Source organism: Hypanus sabinus, chromosome 5 (genome assembly GCF_030144855.1).
Source record: "Hypanus sabinus isolate sHypSab1 chromosome 5, sHypSab1.hap1, whole genome shotgun sequence".
Lineage (NCBI taxonomy): Eukaryota > Metazoa > Chordata > Chondrichthyes > Myliobatiformes > Dasyatidae > Hypanus > Hypanus sabinus.
This window is the reverse complement of record NC_082710.1, coordinates 179,034,194-179,054,710: the sequence shown is the minus strand read 5'-3', so window position 1 is coordinate 179,054,710 and position 20,517 is coordinate 179,034,194. Positions and strand designations below refer to the sequence as shown.

The window sequence follows — 20,517 nt, the reverse complement described above, 5'->3', positions numbered from 1 at the left end:
TGTGGTCCCGCGTTTCAGTATCTCCAGGTGTGGCCTGGAAGACGCGCGCCATTGGACGCGGCCCTGTGGGCCACCCGGTCCCTCGCTGATGTCACCGACTGCAGCGTTGCAGGAGACTGAAACAGAGGGACGGTGGGCAGTGTGCACTGCTGTTGGAATGAAGAAAAATTACTTGCCACGAACTTGGCAGTGTGGGACCTAAGGGTTCTGAACGTCCTGTTCGATGGGAGTGGAGAGAAGAGAGCATGGTGTGGATGGTTGGAGTCCGTGATGACGGTTGCTGCTTTCTTGTGGCAGGGCTCCGTTGAAATGGTCTGATTGCTGAAGATTAGAAAATTTGCTGATGATACCAAGATTGGGGGTGTAGTGGACAGCAAGGAGGACAATCAGAGCTTGCAGTGGGATCTGGTCCAGCTGGAAATCGGACTGGAAAATGGCAGATGGAATCTAGTGGGACAACTGCAAAATGTTGCACTTTGGTAGGGCCTACCTGAGTGAGGAGAGCAGCAGAACCAAGAGATCTGGGAATACAGGTCAAGTATTTTCAGTTTATTTTGAGTTATTTGAGCATCTGATTCAAATAAACAAACAAGCAAACAACAACAAATGGATCTGACAGACGAGAGTCTGCAGACACTGGAAATCCCGAGCAACACAAAATGCTGGAGGAACTCAGTGGGAACGGCTGCATTTATGGAAGAAATGAACAGACGATGTTTCGCTTCATCGGGACTGGGAAGGTGGGGGTTAAAGTCGGAATAAGACGGAGGAGCAGGTGGGGATGTTCACCGTCAAACTGATCCTGGTTGGAAGCGATACCGCCATGAACTGAACGTCCAGACGTTTTTCAGCTGGATTGGCGGAATCCTGAGTTCAGAGGATGAACACGACGTCTGAGTGGGTTTCTTTCTGCCCCTCCTTCACTCACTGTTCCAGTGCCCCTTTCGGCCTATCCATCACTCAGCCTCGCTCACATGATCATTTGTCACCCAAGCAAGGACTGTGTCACCCACCTGGGTGGGAAGGAGAGCCCAACGCAGAGGTCACAGGAAGGTAGTACAGGGTGCAGCAAACGGAGGGGTGGGGAAGTGTTGGAGGCATGAGGTCTGAGGAAGGGTGCACAGAAGGAAAGGGGCAGGAGAAATCCTGAGGGAGAGGTCAAGAGGGATCAAAGTTGAGGGAGATTCAGAAGAAACTGGGTGTAAGTGTAAATGGAGACGAGCCTGTGGGTAAAGGTAAATGTCTGAGCTCACGTGTGCGTGTGTGTGTGTGTCTCACTCTCTCTCTGTCAGAGGCAGAGAAAGCGAGAGAGAGAGCCTGAGACATCTTCGTTGCTTTCCAGGTAGATGCAGGCTCTGCACTGGTCCAATTTTCCCATAACTATTTCAAAACAAATAGAAAGATGCTCACTGGGGCAAAGTGACACATTAACCACTTGGTCCCAGCCTCACTGACTGGGAGGCGGTCATCTGCACTCCCTTCTCTAGTCGAACTATCTACATATATCTTGTCAAAACATTATTCCCTCTGGGTAGCCTCCAACCTGATGGAATGAACATCAATTACTCGAACTTCCGGTAATGGCCATACCCTCACCATTCCCCATTCCCATTTTGCTCTCTCACCTTTTCTCCCTTCCTGCCCATCACCTCCCTCTGCTGCTCCTCCACCCCCCCTTTCTTCCAAGGCCTTCGCTCCTCTCCTATCAGATTCCCCCCTTCTCCAGCCCTTTATCGATTTCACCAATCTCTTTCCCAGCTCTTTACTTCACCACTCCCCCTCTCCCGGTTTCACCGGTCACCTACAAACTTATATTTCCTCTTTCCCTCCCGTCACCTTCTCACTCTGACTTCTCATCAGCTCGGGAGGGGAGTGGTCTGAAATCAATATTTCCCATCTCTGTTTCCCAGGGAAAACATCATGGAATCCATGGAATGAAGGAAACTGAACATTAACATCTTGGAAAATTTCACATTACAAGAGAGTAGGTGCTGACGATCTTAAAGCCAATTAAGGTGGATAAATCCCCAGAGCCTGATCAGGGGCATGCAAAGACATCAGGACCAGGTCAAAATTGCAGGGGTCTTGGCAGAGAAATTAACCTCGTACTTAGCCACAGGTGAGGGGCCAGACGACTGGAGGGTGGCTGAAGGACAGAAATTGAGGAGGGCAGGAAGGACAATCCAGGGAACTCCAGGCCGCTGAGCCGAACATCTGTGATGGGAAAATTTCTGAGAGACAGGATCGAACTGAGTTTGACCAGAAAACCATAAAACATAGGAGCAGAATTATGCCATTCGACCCATCAAGTCTATGCTGTCAACCCACCATGGCTGACTTATTTACCCTCTCAATCCTATTCTCCTGCCTTCTCTCAACAATTTGACGGCCTTCCAAATCAAGAACCCATCAACCTCAACTTTATATATACTCAATGACTTGTCCCCCACATCTCTCTGTGACAATGAATTCCAGTTTCACAATCTTCTGGCTAAAGAAATTCTCCATCACCACTGTACAAAAGGGATGTATTTGTATTATGGGTCTGTGCGCCTTGGTCCTAGACTCTCCCACTGTTGGAGACTTCCCCTCCAACTCCACTCTCTGTAGGCATCCAATATTTGATTTGACACAATGAGATAACTCCTTATTTTTCTAAACTCCTGCAAGTGCAGGCACAGAACCATCAAATACTTCTTCTCACTACCCCGTTCTTTACCAGGATCATTTTTCTGAACTACCTCTGGACCCTCTCCAATGTCACCACAACCTTTCTGATACGAGGAGCCAAAACTGCTCTCAATACTCCAAATGGAGTCTAACCAATGCCTTATCGAGGCTCAGCATTATATCTTTTACATTCTTGTCCCCTCAAAATTAATTCTAATATTGCATTTGCCTTCCTGACTACTGACTCAGCCTGCATGTTAAGCTTTAGATAAAACTGCACCAGGATTCCCAAGTTTCTCTGCTCCTCCGATTTCTGAATTTGCTGCATGTTTAATAGTCGATACCTTTATTCCCTCTACCAACGTGCATGACCATGGACTTCCCTACACTATATTCCAGCTGCCACTTCTTTGCCATTCTGCAATCTAAGGCCTACTGCAGACTCCCTGCTTCCTCAACACTCCCAACCCCTCCAGCTATCTTTGTATTATCCACAAAACCAGCAATTCTGCCACCCACATCACTGACTGATCAAATGAAAAGAAGTGGTCCCAACACCAACCCCTGCGGACACCATTCGTCACCAACACCGGTAAGGGACCTCTTTATTCCCCTCTTTGCCTCCTGAGAATCAGTCTATCTTCTGTCCGTGCTAGTATCTTTCCTGTAATTCCATGGACTGTCACCTTGTTTCGCAGCCTCATGTGTGGCTCCTTGTCAAATATCTTTTGAACATCCCAGTAAACAACATCTACAAACTCTCCTTTGTCTATCCTTCCTGTTATTTCCTCAAAGAATGCAACAGATTGGTCAGGCAAGAATTCTTCAGAGAGAAAACTTGTTAATTTCAACCTATCATGTCCTTCAATTACTCTGAAACCTCATCCTTAATGACAGACTCTTGCCAACCAGTGAAGTCAGAAGAAATCACCTGTAATTTCCTGTGTTTTGCCTCCCCTTCATTTAAAGAGTGGAGTGGCATTTACAATTTTCCAGTCCCCCAAAACCCCCAGTGAAAACTGAACGATCAGCACTAATATGTCCACAATCACTTCAGCTGCTTCTTTAAGAACCTCTGGGTCTCACTCATCTGCTCCGGGTGACTTGCCTACTTTCAGATCTTTCTGTTTTCCACGGTCCTTCTCCATAGTGAGTGACAACACTCACTTCTGTGCCCTGACACTCTCAAAATTCTGCCACACTGCTGGTGTCTTCCACAATGAAGACTGACACAACGTACTTCATGACTTTGTCCACCATCTCCAATGTAACTTTCTAGTGGACCGATATTCACTCTCACCCCTCCTTTACTCTTATCTATCGGATAAAACTTTTGATATCCTCCTTTATATTACTGACCAGCTCATCTTCATATTTCATCTTTGCTAACCTGTCTTTTAGTTGCCTTTATTAGTTTTGGAAATCTTCCCAATCCTCTGGCTCCAAACAGAGGGCTTGTTCCCTTCCTGTTTCTCACTTCCACCCACACTGACTCAGCAGACATTCCCTCCACCACGTTCTCCATTGAGTCATTCAGCACGGGAACTGCTGCTGGAAGACCATCAGCTCAGTGAGAGACGCTCTTTGTTCTGCCGGAAACCTGTTGGACTCCCAGCACAGCCAGAGGTCCGTCAGGGAATGCTGTCGACAGGCACAGTCCAGGCTGCAGGAGGACGTGCTGAGGGACACAGAGGATCTCGGGGCAGACAGTGCAAAGTTTCTGGGGGGGAGGACCACTGTCAAGGCTCCTTCTGCTACCTCACATGGAGGGCCTGGGTCAGGTGGGGAAGCCCCACAAACACTGAAATGTTGTAACATCCCTGAGGCAATCTGAATGGCGATGGTTTAAACAGTGTCAACACTAATGAATGTATTGACCATATGACATTAAGAATGTCAAATATCATTGGAACTGTTTAAATCTCTTGCAGATATTTCATTATAAATAAAGTTTAATTTCTTAAAACGTAAGTTTACCTTTGCAGCACACACAAAATGCTGGAGGAATTCAGACGGCCCAGGCAGCATCAAAGGAAAAGAGTACAGTCGACGTTTCAGGCCGAGACCCTTCATCAAGACCAGAGAGAAACAGAAGAGGATTCAGGGTTAAACGGTGGGGGAGGGAGGGAGAAACACAGGGTGAGAGGTAATACCGGGAAGGAGGAGGGGTTAAGTCCAATAGGAGAGGACAGGGGGCATGGGAAGTGGAATTAAAATGGGTGGCCACTAGGCGATCCTGCTTTCTCTGGCAAATGGAGCATAGGTGCTTGGCGAAGCAGTCTGCCAATCTATGTCAGGTCTCACTGATGTACAGGAGGCCACACCGGGAGCTCCGGACACAGTATACGACCCCAACAGACTCACAGGTGAAGTGTCGCCTCACCTGGAAGGACTGTTTGGGGCCCTGACTGGGAGAGAGGGAGGATGTGTACCACATGTTCTGTTCACCAGGAGGGTGATCAGTGGGGAGGGGTGAATAGACAAGGGAGTGGTGTAGGGGGAGAAACCTGTGGAGAGCAGAAAGTGAGGGGGAGGGAAAGATGTGAATGGTGGTGGGATTGTGTTGGAGATACTGGAAGTTACGGAGAATTATGTGCTGGAGACAGAGGCTGGTGGGGTGGCAGGTGAGGACAAGAGGAACCCTATCCCTGGTGGGGTGGCAGGTGAGGACAAGAGGAACCCTATCCCTGGTGGGGTGGCAGGTGAGGACAAGAGGAACCCTATCCCTGGTGGGGTGACAGGTGAGGACCAGAGGAACCCTATCCCTGCTGGGGTGGCAGGTGAGGACCAGAGGAACCCTATCCCTGGTGGGGTGACAGGTGAGGACCAGAGGAACCCTATCCCAAGTGGGGTGGCAGGTGAGGAAAGAGGAACCCTATCCCTGGTGGGGTGGCAGGTGAGGACCAGAGGAAGCCTGTCCCTGGTGGGGTGACAGGTGAGGACCAGAGGAACCCTATCCCTGGTGGGGTGACATGTGAGGACAAGAGGAACCCTATCCCTGGTGGGGTGGCAGGTGAGGACCAGAGGAACCCTATCCCTGGTGAGGTGGCAGGTGAGGACAAGAGGAACCCTATCCCTGGTGGGGTGGCAGGTGAGGACAAGAGGAACCCTATCCCTGGTGGGGTGGCAGGTGAGGACAAGAGGAACCCTATCCCTGGTGGGGTGGCAGGTGAGGACCAGAGGAACCCTATCCCTGGTGGGGTGACAGGTGAAGTCCAGAGGAACCCTATCCCTGGTGGGGTGGCAGGTGAGGACAAGAGGAACCCTATCCCTGGTGGGGTGGCAGGTGAGGACCAGAGGAACCCTGTCCCTGGTGGGGAGGCAGGTGAGGAACAGAGGAACCCTATCCCTGGTGGGGTGGCAGGTGAGGACAAGAGGAACCCTATCTCTGTGGGGTGGCAGGTGAGGACAAGAGGAACCCTATCCCTGGTGGGGTGGCAGGTGAGGACAAGAGGAACCCTATCCCTGGTGGGGTGGCAGGTGAGGACAAGAGGAACCCTGTCCCTGGTGGGGTGGCAGGTGAGGACAAGAGGAACCCTATCCCTGGTGGGGTGGCAGGTGAGGACAAGAGGAACCCTATCTCTGTGGGGTGGCAGGTGAGGAACAGAGGAACCCTATCCCTGGTGGGGTGGCAGGTGAGGACCAGAGGAACCCTATCCCTGGTGGGGTGGCAGGTGAGGACAAGAGGAACTCTATCTCTGTGGGGTGGCAGGTGAGGAACAGAGGAACCCTATCCCTGGTGGGGTGGCAGGTGAGGACAAGAGGAACCCTATCTCTGTGGGGTGGCAGGTGAGGAACAGAGGAACCCTATCCCTGGTGGGGTGGCAGGTGAGGACCAGAGGAACCCTATCCCTGGTGGGGTGGCAGGTGAGGACAAGAGGAACCCTATCTCTGTGGGGTGGCAGGTGAGGAACAGAGGAACCCTATCCCTGGTGGGGTGGCATGTGAGGACAAGAGGAACCCTATCCCTGGTGGGGTGGCAGGTGAGGACCAGAGGAACCCTATCCCTGGTGGGGTGGCAGGTGAGGACCAGAGGAACCCTATCCCTGGTGGGGTGGCAGGTGAGGACAAGAGGAACCCTATCTCTGTGGGGTGGCAGGTGAGGACAAGAGGAACCCTATCCCAAGTGGGGTGGCAGGTGAGGAACAGAGGAACCCTATCCCTGGTGGGGTGGCAGGTGAGGACAAGAGGAACCCTATCCCAAGTGGGGTGGCAGGTGAGGACGAGGAACCTTATCCCTGGTGGGGTGGCAGGTGAGGACAAGAGGAACCCTATCCCTGGTGGGGTGGCAGGTGAGGACGAGGAACCCTATCCCTGGTGGGGTGGCAGGTGAGGACCAGAGGAACCCTATCCCTGGTGGGGTTGAGAGAAGGGGATGTTGTTTTTACAAGTAACAGGGTGGGAAGAGGAATAGTCCAAGTAGCTGTGAGAGTCTGTGGGTTGATAATAGGCATCAGTAAATAAGCTGTCTCCAGAGATAGAGACAGTGAGATCGAGAATGAGGAGGGAGGTGTCGGAAATGGACCAGGTAAATTTGAGGGTGGGGTGAATGTTGCAGGCAAAGGTGATGAAATCGAAGAGCTCAGAATCAGTGCAGGAAACAACACCAATTCAGTCGTCGATGTAGTGTAGGAAAAGTGGGGGACGGACACTAGGGTTGGCTTGTAACATGAACTGTTTCGCAAAGCTGACAAGAAGGTACCCTTGACAAAGCTGGGACCCTTGTGAGTGCCCATAGCTACACCTTTGGTTTGAAGGAAGTGGGAGGAGCCAAAGGAGAAATGAGTGAGAGTGAGGACCAGTTCTGCCAGACAGAGGAGAGTGGTGGTGGAGGGGAACTGGTTGGGTCTGCTGTTCAGTAGGAAATGGAGAGCAGGGCGTTCGGAAGTAGTGAGGTTGGAATTGGAGGGAGGAGTGGGGAAGTGGAGACGGTCGATGTCTCGTCGGCAGTTTGCAATGAAACGATCCCGAGCGGGGTGACCAGGGAGAGGAGGGGAGTTGAGGACGGCAGAACGGGTCATCGGTGCTTGTCCTCCCTCACCCTTCAGTCTGTCGGATTGCACGGGAGAGAGGTGAGAGCACCAGAGATCCATCAGCAGAAGGATGGGTTGGTAAATTTGCTGAGGACACAAAGGTTGGGGTGTTGTGGATAGTCTGAAGGGTTGTCAGAGGTTACAGCAGACATCGATAGGATTCAGAGCTGGGCTAAGAAGTGGCAGATGGACTTCAACTGAGGTAAGTGTGAGATGGTTCATTTTGGTGGGTCAAATTTGAAGACAGAATGTAATATGAATGGTAAGATTATTGGCAGTGTGGAGGATCAGCGAGACCTTGTCCAGGGGACACTCAAATCTGCTGCGCAGGTTGACAGTATGGTTAAGAAGGTGTATGTTGTGTTGGCCTTCATCAACTGTGGGATTGAGTTCAAGAGCCGTGGGGTAATGATACAGGTATATAAGACCTTGGTCAGACCCCACTTGGAGTACTGTGTTCAGTTCTGGTCACCTCATTACAGGAAGATTGTGGATACTATAGAGAGAGTGCAGAGGAGATTTACAAAGATGTTGCCTGGATTGGAGGGTGTACCTTATGAGACAAGTTGAGTAAACTTGCCCTTGAAGTGACGGAGGATGAGAGGAGACATGATAGAGGTGTATAAGATGATGTGAGGCATTGATCGTGTGGATGGTCAGTGGCTTTTTCCCAGGGCTGAAATGGCTAACATGAGGGGGCATAGTTTTAAGGTGCTTGGAAGGAGGTACAAGGGGATGTCAGAGGTGAATTTTTCACACAAAGAGTGGTGGGTGCATTGAATGCAAAGTGAAGGTGGTAGAGCCGGATACAATAAAGGCTTTTTAGAGACTCTTAGATATGTACATGGAGCTTAGGGAAATAGAGGGCTGTGTGGTTGGGAAATTCTCGGCAGCTTCTGGAACAGGATTCATGGCTGGCTCATCATTGTGGGCGGAAGGGCCTATAATGTGCCGTGGATTTTCCATGTTCTATGCTGGAGGAACCGGTCAGACAGCATCTATGGAAATGGGATTTCGGGCCGAGATCCTTCTTCAGAACTGGAAAGGAAGTGGGAAGTCTCCAGAATAGAAAGGTGGGGGACGGGAGGGAGGATAGCTGGAAAGGGATAGGTGAAGCCAGGTGGGTTGGAAAGGTAAAGTGTTGGAGAAGAAGGAATCTGATACGAGAGCAGAATGGCCCATAGGGGAAATGGAAGGAAGAGGGGACGCACAGGGAGATGATAGTCAGGAAGGTGAAGTTAAGGGGCCAGAGTGGGGGATAGAAGAAGGGAGAGGAGGGAATTTTTTTTTCGGGAAGGAGAAATCAATATTTATGCCATCTATTTGGAGGCTACCCAAACATACTACACGGTGTTTTTCCTTCGGCCTGAGGGTAGCTCCATCGTGGCACAAGAGAAGGCCATGGACTGTCAGGTCGGAATGGGAATGAGAATTGGAAGTAAAATGTTCCATCTTTGGCAGATGGAGCAGAGGTGCTTGATGAAGCAGATCCCCAGTTTACAACAGGTCTCACCAATGTCGAGGAGGCTGCATTGGGAGCAGCAGAGCAAATAAATGACCCAGCAGATGAAGTGTTGCCTCACCTGGAAGGACATTTTGGGTCCTCAAATGGAGGTGAGGGAGGAGGTGAATAGGTACTTTGGCCACGTGCAGGGTTAAGTATCAGGAGTGAGACTAGTGGGGAGAGTGAATGGACAAGGGAGTCATGGAGGGAGTGATCCCTGAGGAAAGTAGAGAAGGGAAGAGGTAAAGATGTGTTTGGTGATCAGATACCATGACCATGTGGCTAGGCACAGCTCAAATACCATCTATATACTTGCTGATGATACAACTATTGTTGGCAGAATCTCAGGTGGTGACAAGAGGGCGTACAGGAGTGAGATATACCAACTAGTGGAGTGGTGTCGCAGCAACAACCTGGCACTCAACGTCAGTAAGACAAAAGAGCTGATTGTGGACTTCAGGAAGGGTAAGACGAAGGAACACATAGAGTGAGCAGTTTGAAGTTCCTGAGCGTGAAGATCACTGATGACCTAACCTGGTCCCAACATATTGATGCAGTTATAAAGAAGGCAAGACAGCGATTATACTTCATGGCAACAAAAACATCTATAGATGTACCCTGGAGAACATTCTGACAGGCTGCATCACTGTCTGGCTTGGGCTGCTACTGCACAGGACCGAAAAAAGCTGCAGAGGGTCATAAATTTAGTTGGCTCTCTCTTGGGTACCAGCCTACAAAGTATCCAAGAAGTCTTCAAGGAGCGATGTCTCTGAAAGGCAGCATCCTTTATTGAGGAACCCCAGCACCTAGGACATGCCCTTTTCTCACTGTTACCATCAGGGAGGAGGTACAGAAGCCTGAAGGCACATACTCTGCAATTCAGGAACAGCTTCTTCCCCTCTGCATCCGATTCCTAAATGGCCATTGAACCCATGAACACTACCGCATGTTGTTTATATATATATGTTTTTAATCTATTCAATATACATATACTGTAATTGATTTACATATATATATAGATAGATATTGTACTTCTATATTATGTATTGCATTGAACTGTTGCTGCTACGTTAACACAATACAGGACATGACACATGACACATGCCGGTGAGAATAAACCTGATTCTGATTCTGAGATGGTGGAGGTTTATGGAGGATGAGGTGATGGATGTGGACACTTGTGTGCTGGTAGGTTAGGACAAGAGGAACTCTATCACTGTTGAGGCAGAGGGAAGATGAGGTGAGCACAGATGTTCGGGAAATGGAGGAGATGCAGGTAAGGGCAACATCAATAGCGGAGGAAAGGAAACCCTGTTCTTTACAGAGGAGGACGTACCTGATGTTCTGGAAGGGGAAACTGCATTCTGGGAACAGATTCAGTGGAAATGAAGGAGTTTAGAAAAGTTACAGGATACTGGGTGGGAAGAGGTATAGTCAAGGTACCTGTGGGAATCAGTAGCTTTATAAAGTATGTCAGTTGACAGTTTGTTTCCAAAAATATGGGCAAAGGGGAGGGAAGTGTTTGAAATGGACCAAGTGAATTCAAGTGCAGGGTGGAAGTTAAAGTTGATGAAATTGATAAACTCAGCATGGGTGCATGAAGCAGCACCAATGCAGTCATTAATGTTTCTGAGGAAGATTTGGGAGCATTACTGGGGAAGGCCTGGAACATGGACTGTTCTACGTAACCAACAAAGAGACAGTCATTACTGGGGCTCATGCAGATACCCGTGGATAGCCCTCGAGTCTGGAGAAGGTGGGAGGAGCGGAAGGAAAATTGGTGAGGGTGAGCACCAGTCCTTCCAGCTGGAGGGGAACTGGTTTGTTCTTTTATTGAGAAAGAAACAGAGAGCTGTAAGGCCTTCTTGATAGGGGATAGAAGTTATAACTGGACATCCATGGTGAAGATGAGGCGGTCAGTGTCTGGGAATTGAAAATTGCTGAGGAGAATGAGGGCATGAGAAGTGTCGCGGATGTGGGTTGGGAGGGATTGACCTGAAGGGTTTAGAATGGAGACAATGCATGATGACAAGTTCAGTGGGGCTGGAGCAGGAATTCCCTTTCAGTTGTACTTTACACTGAACCAGGCTCCGCGCTCCGGGTTCATTTATATTCAGACCTCTCTAATGTGTTTCTGATCCCACCCTGACGTGGAAATTGCCGCGATTCCTGCCCAGAGAACACTTGGAGCAACGTTGTTCATTCCCGAGTCTGCAGCGCCCCTAGTGGACATGCCCGGTACTGCTGGGTTCTGCAGCGCCCGAAAGTGAAAGGATCCTGAACCCGGAAGTACCGGGAGTTAACATGGCTTCGGAAGGACAGGTCGAGAGTTTAACCGAGGAGGTAATTTGTCCCATCTGCCTGGATTTCTTCACCGATCCGGTGTCACTGGAGTGTGGACACAACTTCTGCCGCACCTGTATCACACGGTGTTGGGAAAGGGAGGAGAGAAACTCCTGCCCGGAATGTAGAGAGGAGTTTGCAGACCGCACCCTCAGGGTCAGTCGGGTGTTAGCAAGACTGGCTGAAAAAGCTCGAAAACTGCACCTGAAGCCGAAAGGGAAGGAAAGTAAACGTTTCTGCGAGGAACATGAGGAAGAACTGAAGCTGTTTTGTGAGACGGACAAGACACTGATCTGCCTGATCTGTAGAGATGCGCGGGAACACAAGTCTCACAACTTCATGCCGGTTAACGAAGCCGTTAACATTTACCAGGTAAAAATAACCCGCTTTCGATCGTCTGTTTATGTTGTGTCTTTTTTTGTCTGATCCATTCCTCCTTTAATTCCCAGGATCGGGTTAAATCTTCCTTGGACTCTCTCACAAAAAGACAAGCAGACTTCCAGGAAATGGAGCAGGAACAGAAAGAGAAGATTTCTGGAGTTCGGGTGAGGCTCCTGAGCAGAATTTCCAATATTGTTGTGCAGTCTTGTTCCCTTTAATGAAGAATAGCAGAGTATCGCAGCTCCAGTAACCTGGGATGATCTTCTTCTCTTCGGCGGTTGGCACCCAGCTTAATGGTGCATTACCGCCACCTTCTGCTCCGGAGTGCGGATCAGACGATAGACTTAACATATGAAATGCCTTCTCCCGTACACATAGACATACACACACATACCCTAAACTACACTTTATCTTTCCTTCTTTGGCCATCCCAGTACCATAATCCTGCTTATTCATCATAATCCTATAAAAAAAACCTGTATCCCTTAAGAAAGCTAAAAGTACCCAGACCTGTACCCTCTCACCCATGCCCAGTAACCCTTTTTGTGAATTCCTGCACCCCCAATTACCTTAGATTAATTGTCATCATCTCTCTCTGTATCCTAAACTTCCTGCAACTCAGAATTACATGTTCTATTGGCTCCTCTTCCTGACATTCCTCACACAAACCTGTCTGGTGTGTCCCTATCATTTACAATACTTTGTTTAGTGCACAGTGCCCCAACCTTAACCTAGTCCACACAGTTTCCTCTCTTCTGTATCCACTGCCTACCCTAGTACCTGTAACACTCTTTTGTATTTGATATAAATGCCTCCCTTTCCCCTCTCTGTCCCATCTTTCTTGCCACATTTGGATGATTTTTTCCCAGATTACACACTTAGCCTCTGATTTGCTGATACTAAAGTGCATTTCTATATTTTCTTTCTTTAATGCTCTCTTTGCCAACTCATCCACCCTCTCATTCCCCTTCACCCCTACATGAGCTGGAACCTGTAGAAATTTTACCTGACCTCCCTGATCTGTAACTCTTGTGACTGACTGAAGGACTTCATAACGTACATTTTGCCGGATGTTTGAGTGAGAAGACTTTAAACTTGCTGGAACCGAGGATGAATCTGAACATATCAGTTTGGGCTTTGGCTTTGGCTCAATCAGGGTTCGGCGAGAACAGGCAGAGGGGAGGTTGAACAGGGCACGACTGCGCAAGCACGTGAAGTACGGCCTCTGAGATCAGCGGGGGAATTTAAAAAGCGAGCAGAGGCTGAGTACGAGCTTCACTCCAGGTGAGGAAAGGCCGGGTAAGCTCCTTTAATTACTCTAATTAGTTTAGGAGTAGGTAATGGAGGCAGCAGTTAGGGCAGTTGAGTGCTTCGTTTGCAGTATGTGGGAAGTCAGGGCGAGCACAGCTGTCCCTGATGACTACACCTGTGAAAGGTGCATCCAGCTGCAGCTCCTGACCAACAGTGTTAGGGAACTGGAGCTGGATGAACTTCGGATCATTTGGCAGAAAAAAAACAGGAGTTACAGGGAGATTGTCAACCCTAAGAGTCAGGAGACAGGTAGCTGAGTGACTGTCAGGAGAGGGAAGGGGATTAGACAGGAAGAGCAGAGCACCCCTGTGGCCATTCCCATCAACAATAAGTATACCGTTTTGGATACTGTTGGTGGGGACGACCTACCAGGGACAAGTTGCAGTGGTTGCGTCTCTGACACCGAGACTGGACCCTCAGCTCAGAAGGGAGGGAGGGAAAAGAGGAGAGCAGTGGTGTTAGGGTATTCAATAGTTAGGGGGACAGATTGGACGTTCTGTGGAAGAGATTGAGAATCCCGGATGGTCTGTTGCCTCCCTGGTGCCAGGGTCCGTGATATCTTGGATCGACTTCTCTATATTCTCAAGAGGGAGGTTGAACAGCCGGATGTCGTCGGCCATGTAGGGACCAATGATGTGGGTAGGAAGAGTGAGGTGGTCCTGAAAGGTGAGTTTAGGGAGCTAGGTGCCAAGTTAAAGGACAGGAACTCCAGGAGAGCAATCTCAGGATTGCTACCAGTGCCACGTGCAGGTGGGTTTAGAAATAGTAAGATAGTGCAGATCAACATGTGGCTGAAGGCATGGTGCAGGAGGGAGGGCTTCAGATTTATAGATAATTGGGCAGTTTTCCAGGGAAGGTGGAACAGTTTACATCTGAACTGGAGGGGGAACAAATATTCTTGCAGGTAGGTTTGCTAGAGAGGCTCCAGTGGATTTAAACTAGATACGGGGGGGGGGGGGGGGAGCGGAACCAGAGTGTAGGAACAGATGTATGGGAGAAGGAAGAAAAAGAAGATAGTAAAGTTGTTTGCACTGTCAGAGATAACTAGAGAGGAAGAGTTGGAGAATTTCTTAAATGCATTTATTTTAATGCTAGGAGCATTATAAGAAAGGTGGATGAGCTTAGAGCATGGATTGATACCTGGAAATATGATGTTGTAGCTATTAGTGAAACATGGTGTCAGGAGGGGAGTGATTGGCAACTAAATATTCCTGGATTTCGTTGCTTCAGGTATGATAGAATAGGAGGGACAAGAGGGGGAGGTGATGTATTGCTTGTCAGTGAAAATATTACAGCAGTGCTCTGGCAGGATAGATTAGAGGGCTCGTCTAGGGAGACCATTTGGTGAAATTGAAGAATGGGAAAGGTGTAGTAACACTTATAGGGGTGTATTATAGACCACCTAATGGGGATCGAGAATTGGAGGAGCAAATTTGTAAGGAGATAGCAGATATTTGTAGTAAGCACTGGGTTGTGATTGTGGGAGATTTTAATTTTCCACACATAGACTGAGATGCCCTTACTGCAAAAGGGCTGGATGGTTCGGAGTTTGTAAAATGTGTGCAGGATAGTTTTTTGCAGCAGTACATAGAGGTACCAACTAGAGAAGGAGCAGTATTGGATCTCCTGTTAGGGAATGAGATAGGTGAGGTGACGGAGGTATGTGTTGGGGAGCACTTCGGGTCCAGTGATCACAATGCCATTAGTTTCAATATAATTATGGAGAAGGATAGGACTGGACCCAGGGTTGAGATTTTTGATTGGAGAAAGGCTAACTTTGAGGAGTTGCGAAAGGATTTAGAAGGAGTGGATTGGGACAATTTGTTTTATGGGAAGGATGTAATAGAGAAATGGAGGTCATCTGAAGGTGAAATTTTGAGGGTACAGAATCTTTATGTTCCTGTTTGGTTAAAAGGAAAGGTTAGAAGTTTGAGAGAGCCATGGTTTTCAAGGGATATTGGAAACTTGGTTCGGAAAAAGAGAGAGATCTACAATAAATATAGGCAGCATGGAGTAAATGAGGTGCTCGAGGAATATAAAGAATGTAAAAAGAATCTTAAGAAAGAAATTAGAAAAGCTAAAAGAAGATATGAGGTTGCTTTGGTGAAAGTAAATCTAAAGGGTTTCTACAGCTATATTAATAGCAAAAGGATAGTGAGGGATAAAATTGGTCCCTTAGAGAATCTGAGTGGACAGCTATGTGTGGAGCCAAATGAGATGGGGGAGATTTTGAACAATTTCTTTTCTTCGGTATTCACAAAGGAGAAGGATATTGAATTGCATAAGGTAAGGGAAATAAGCAGGGAAGCTATGGAAACTATGACAATTAAAGAGAAGGAAGTGCTGACGCTTTTAAGGAATATAAAAGTGGATAAATCTCTGGGTCCTGACAGGATATTCCCTAGGACCTTGAGGGAAGTTAGTGTAGAAATAGCAGGGGCTCTGACAGAAATATTTTGTCATTAGAAACGGGAATGGTGCCGGAGGATTGGTGTATTGCTCATGTTGTTCCATTGTTTAAAAAGGGTTCTCAGGGTAAACCTAGGCCTGTAAGTTTGACGTCAGTGGTGGGTAAATTAATGGAAAGTATTCTTAGAGATGGTATATATAATTATCTGTATAGACAGGGTCTGATTAGGAACAGTCAACATGGATTTGTGCGTGGAAGGTCATGTTTGACAAATCTTACTAAATTTTTTGAAGAGGTTACTAGGAAAATTGATGAGGGTAAAGCAGTGGACGTTGCCTATATGGACTTCAGTAAGGCCTTTGACAAGGTTCCGCATGGAAGGTTAGTTAGGAAGGTTCAATTGTTAGGTACTAATATTGAAGTAGTAAAATGGATTCAACAGTGGCTGGATGGGAGATGCCAGAGAGTAGTGGTGGATAACTGTTTGTCAGGTTGGAGGCCGGTGACTAGTGGTGTGCCTCAGGGATCTGTACTGGGTCCAATGTTGTTTGTCATATACATTAATGATCTGGATGATGGGGTGGTAAATTGGATTAGTAAGTGTGCAGATGATATGGTGTTGTGGATAATGAAGTAGATTTTCAAAGGTTGCAGAGAGATTTAGGCCAGTTAAAAGAGTGGGCTGAACAATGGCAGATGGAGTTTAATGCTGATAAGTATGAGGTGCTACATTTTGGTAGGAATAATCAAAATAGGACATACATGGTGAATGGTAGGGCATTGAAGAATGCAGTAGAACAGAGTGATCTAGGAATAATGGTGCATAGTTTCCTGAAGGTGGAATCTCATGTGGATAGGGTGGGGAAGAAAGTTTTTGGTGTGCTGGCCTTTATAAATCAGAGCATCGAGTATAGGAGTTGGGATGTAATGTTAAAATTGTACAAGGCATTGCTGAGGCCAAATTTGGAGTATTGTGTACAGTTCTGGTCACTGAATTATAGGAAAGATATCAACTAAATAGAGTGAGTACAGAGAAGATTTACTAGAATGTTACCTGGGTTTCAACACCTATGTTGCAGAGAAAGGTTGACCAAGTTAGGACTTTATTCTTTGAAATGTAGAAGGTTGAGGGGGGACTTGATAGAGGTATTTAAAATTATGAGGGGGCTAGATAGAGTTGATGTTGATAGGCTTTTTCCATTGAGAATAGGGGAGATTCATACAAGAGGACATGAGTTGAGAGTTAGGGGGCAACCCCAATCATAACTCTACTCCACCACATCATCAATTGTTCCTTGTAGCTTCCTGATTATATGCTCCATGTTCCTACCTCTTTTCCACAAGGCCCCATCATCCGCAAACAGTGACCTACCTATCTCCACTGGTACCTCCATGAAGACATAATGATGAAAAGTATCAGTCTAATCACACTACCCTGAGGTGTGCCTATGTTATGCTAAAAAAGATCTAGGCTAAGGAGCGCTCTTGAAGTTGCTGCATCTTTACAACAGATTGTGGGAGGAGGTAAGATTACCAAGTGCGTGGAAAGAAGCAGTAGTCATTCCAATAAGGAAACCTGGCAAAGACCCGTCAAAACACACCAGCTACAGGCCAATAGCATTAACGTCAAATATATGCAAGATCATGGAAAATATGATAACAGAAAAGCTATCATATCAGCTTGAGAAGAGAGGAATGCTGGCAAGTTGTCAGAGTGGTTTTAGGAAAGGAAGGAATTCCATAGACTCAGTGATAAGGTTAGAGACTGAAATAAGAAAGGCTCGGGCAAATAGAGTCAGTAGTTGCAGTGTATTTTGACATAGAAAAAGCCCATGACATGATGCACAAACTGCACAAGATGGGGGGTTGGTGGAAGTTTTTAATTGGATAAAAGATTTTTTGTTCGGTAGGAAAATTCCAGTTCAGATTGGGTCAGAATGATCAAATCAGTAACCTGGGATCGATCCTGACCTCCAGTGCTGTCTGCGTGGAGTTTGCACGCTCTCTCAGTAACCGGTACCTTCTTTTAGCCGACAATCAACTCAATGTGGGATTTACAGACACTGTAGTTGAAAACTGATTTAAACCAGACAGATGTTTTGACTGTTGTGACCCCACCAAGAGTCAAAGCATAAAGCCCACATTCCAGCCAACAGAGTTCTTTGGGTCATTGAGGCACACAAGCCTCCAAACCCAACGGCAAGGTTGTGGTCCTCTTGGATGATAGTGGGCTGGACAGACCCTTCCATATCATAAGGAAATACATCAGGGCCAAATAATAAACCAGCCTCTCCTTTCCTTCGACAGGAACAGTCACAAAGTGTTCAGTCCCAGATCACATCCCAGTTTGATGAACTGCGCCGGATTATCACCGAGAAAGAGCAGCGTGCACTCCGAGATATCAGGGAAGAAGAGGAGAGGATTCTAAATCCAATGGAGAAAAATCTTCAAAAGATTCAAAAGAATTTAAATGCCATCTACAAGGAAATCTCAAAGTTACAGGAACAGAAGGATCAACAAGACAATATCATATTCCTCATGGTGAGAGATTTCAGTTTGGTCCTGTAAAAGTACATAGTCACAAAATGATGTATTTTAACTCAGTGTGGGATTTACTGATACTAGAGTTGTAAACTGATTGAAACCAGATGGATGTTTTGACTATTCAGGGTTGTTGTCTCCAAACCGGCCTCTCACAACATCTGTACATCGCTGGACAGTCTGCATCCTTCTCGGGAATGTTTACTCTGATCGTAGCACTGAGCCAGTGATCACTGCTGTGATTCCCATGTATAATATCCCCTAAGACTCAGAGTAACATCCCATTGCAGTCACAGACTGTGAGTGTGTCTGGTGCAGTGGATGTGAGGGTCTCTCTGTTGATCAGTGGGAACTGAGGTTGAATTCCAGAATGTGACCTACACATCGGATTTACCATCTATATCTGGTTTGTATCAGGTTCATTGTTTTGGAGAATTTTGCACTGTCTTTTGTTTTTCAGAAATATTCTTCATCAGATTATATCTCATTTTCATCAGAGACAGGACTTTCTGTCCATTCTCTCCTATCAGTTTCCCTGGTGCACAAGCCTCCTCCCACCTACTCACCACACCCAGTCACAGTGTCCCCAACTCCATGGTCCCCCATTACAATCAATCTCTGCTGTTCCACTTCAGCCATTCCTGTAGCAGTGAGTTCCACATTCTCTTCATGACATTCCTTGTGGGATCTATTAACGATCAACTGATGTTTTTATCTTTGACTTATTGTCTCCACACAAGCAGAAATATTTTCGATCAAATACATTCAGAATCTTAAAACCTGTTCAGTCTCTCCTGCGAGTTCCTTCTCTCAGTTATCGTATAATTCTCATAAATATTCCTTGTACTTTCTCCCATGGTTCAATGTCCCTCTTTCTCCATTCATGTTAGTGGGAAAGTTAAGTGAGAATTTTCGGCAGTTTTTAATAACTTGTCTCAGATTCCTGCTGTTCGGATGCTGATGGTCAGTCTCAGTCAATTGAGATCTGTGTTTGATTTATTTCAGGAGGAAGCTCGTCGGAAGAGGAGGTAGGACATGGTCTTTACTGAAACTCTGTATGGATTTGTAAAATAGTTCAAATATCACTGATGCTCAGTTTATAACCAGATGTATAATATTTACAGGATTAGTGATGATCCCCAGACATTGTCAGTGACAGATGGTGCCCTATTGGTTGAAAAATTCGATCACCCCTATTTGCTCGACATAGCATCGGAAGAAGTGATTGGCGGCATTAAACACGGTAAAACATAAGAATCATTTGTGCTTGTTTATGAGACACTACTAAGTCATAATTAGATGCCAAATATGGCTTGTCAATGACCTTCTGAAAATCCAAGTACACAACATCAACTGGTTCTCTTGTTTATCTGGCTTGTTATTTCTTCAAAGAATTCCAGCTGATTTGTCAGGCAGGATTTTCCCTTGAGGAAACCATGGCCTATTTTATCATGTGCCTCCAAGTTCCCTGATAACTCCTCCTTAATAATCAACTTCACCATCTTCCCAGCCACTGAGGTCAGACTAACTGGCCTAGAGTATCCTTTATTCGCTCTCTCTTCTTGAACAGTGGAGTGACATTTTCAAATTTCCATTCTTCCAGAACCATTGAAGAATCTAGTGATCCTTGAAGGATCGTTACAAATGCCTCCACGATCTCTTCAGCCACCTCTTTCTGAACTCTGGCATGTACACTATCTAGTTCAGGTGACAGCTACCTAAAGATCTTCCCATTTCCCAAGAACCTGTTCTCTAGTCATGCTAACTTCATGCCCGGCATGTTGCCTGACACTTGGAACTTCCACTATACTGCTAGTGTCTTCCACAGTGAAGACTGATGCAAAATACGTCTTCAGTTCATCCACGCTTTCATTGTCCCCCCATTACTACCTCTCCAGCATTGTTTTCCAGCAGTCCGATATCCACTCTTGCCTCTCTCTAATCCAGAAATTAGGACCTCCTGGGTACCAATTTCTGGATTGCTGCCTGTGCCACGTGCCAGTGAGGGTAGAAACAGGATGATCTGGCAGGTAAATGTGTGGCTGAGAAGCTGGTGCAGGGGGCAGGCTTCAGGTTCTTGGATCATTGGGATCTCTTCTGGGGGAGGTATGACCTGATCAGAAGTGATGGGTTGTACCTGAACCCGAGGGGGACCAATATTCTTGTGGGCAGGTTTGTTAGAGCTGTTGGGGAGGGTTTAAACTAATTTTGTAGGGGGGTGGGAACTGGAGTGAAGGGACTCGGGATAGGACGGATGGTAAAAATGGTAATGATAGCCTGCAGTCAGACTGTCAGGAAGGACAGACAGGTGATGGAACTCAGTT

The 20,517-nt window shown here is 47.1% G+C and overlaps 1 protein-coding gene across 1 annotated transcript in view; it reads left to right on the top strand.

Annotated features, from left to right (window-relative positions):
* Positions 1-20,517, top strand: part of LOC132394840 (uncharacterized) — a 69,541-nt gene that overhangs the window by 38,641 nt on the left and 10,383 nt on the right. Inside the window, exons 7-13 of the mRNA XM_059971245.1 lie at positions 4,286-4,451; positions 9,165-9,317; positions 11,465-11,922; positions 12,000-12,095; positions 17,960-18,193; positions 19,199-19,221; positions 19,318-19,436. Of these exons, the coding sequence (XP_059827228.1) occupies positions 4,286-4,451; positions 9,165-9,317; positions 11,465-11,922; positions 12,000-12,095; positions 17,960-18,193; positions 19,199-19,221; positions 19,318-19,436 (1,249 nt within the window). The remainder of the gene's footprint in view (positions 1-4,285; positions 4,452-9,164; positions 9,318-11,464; positions 11,923-11,999; positions 12,096-17,959; positions 18,194-19,198; positions 19,222-19,317; positions 19,437-20,517) is intronic.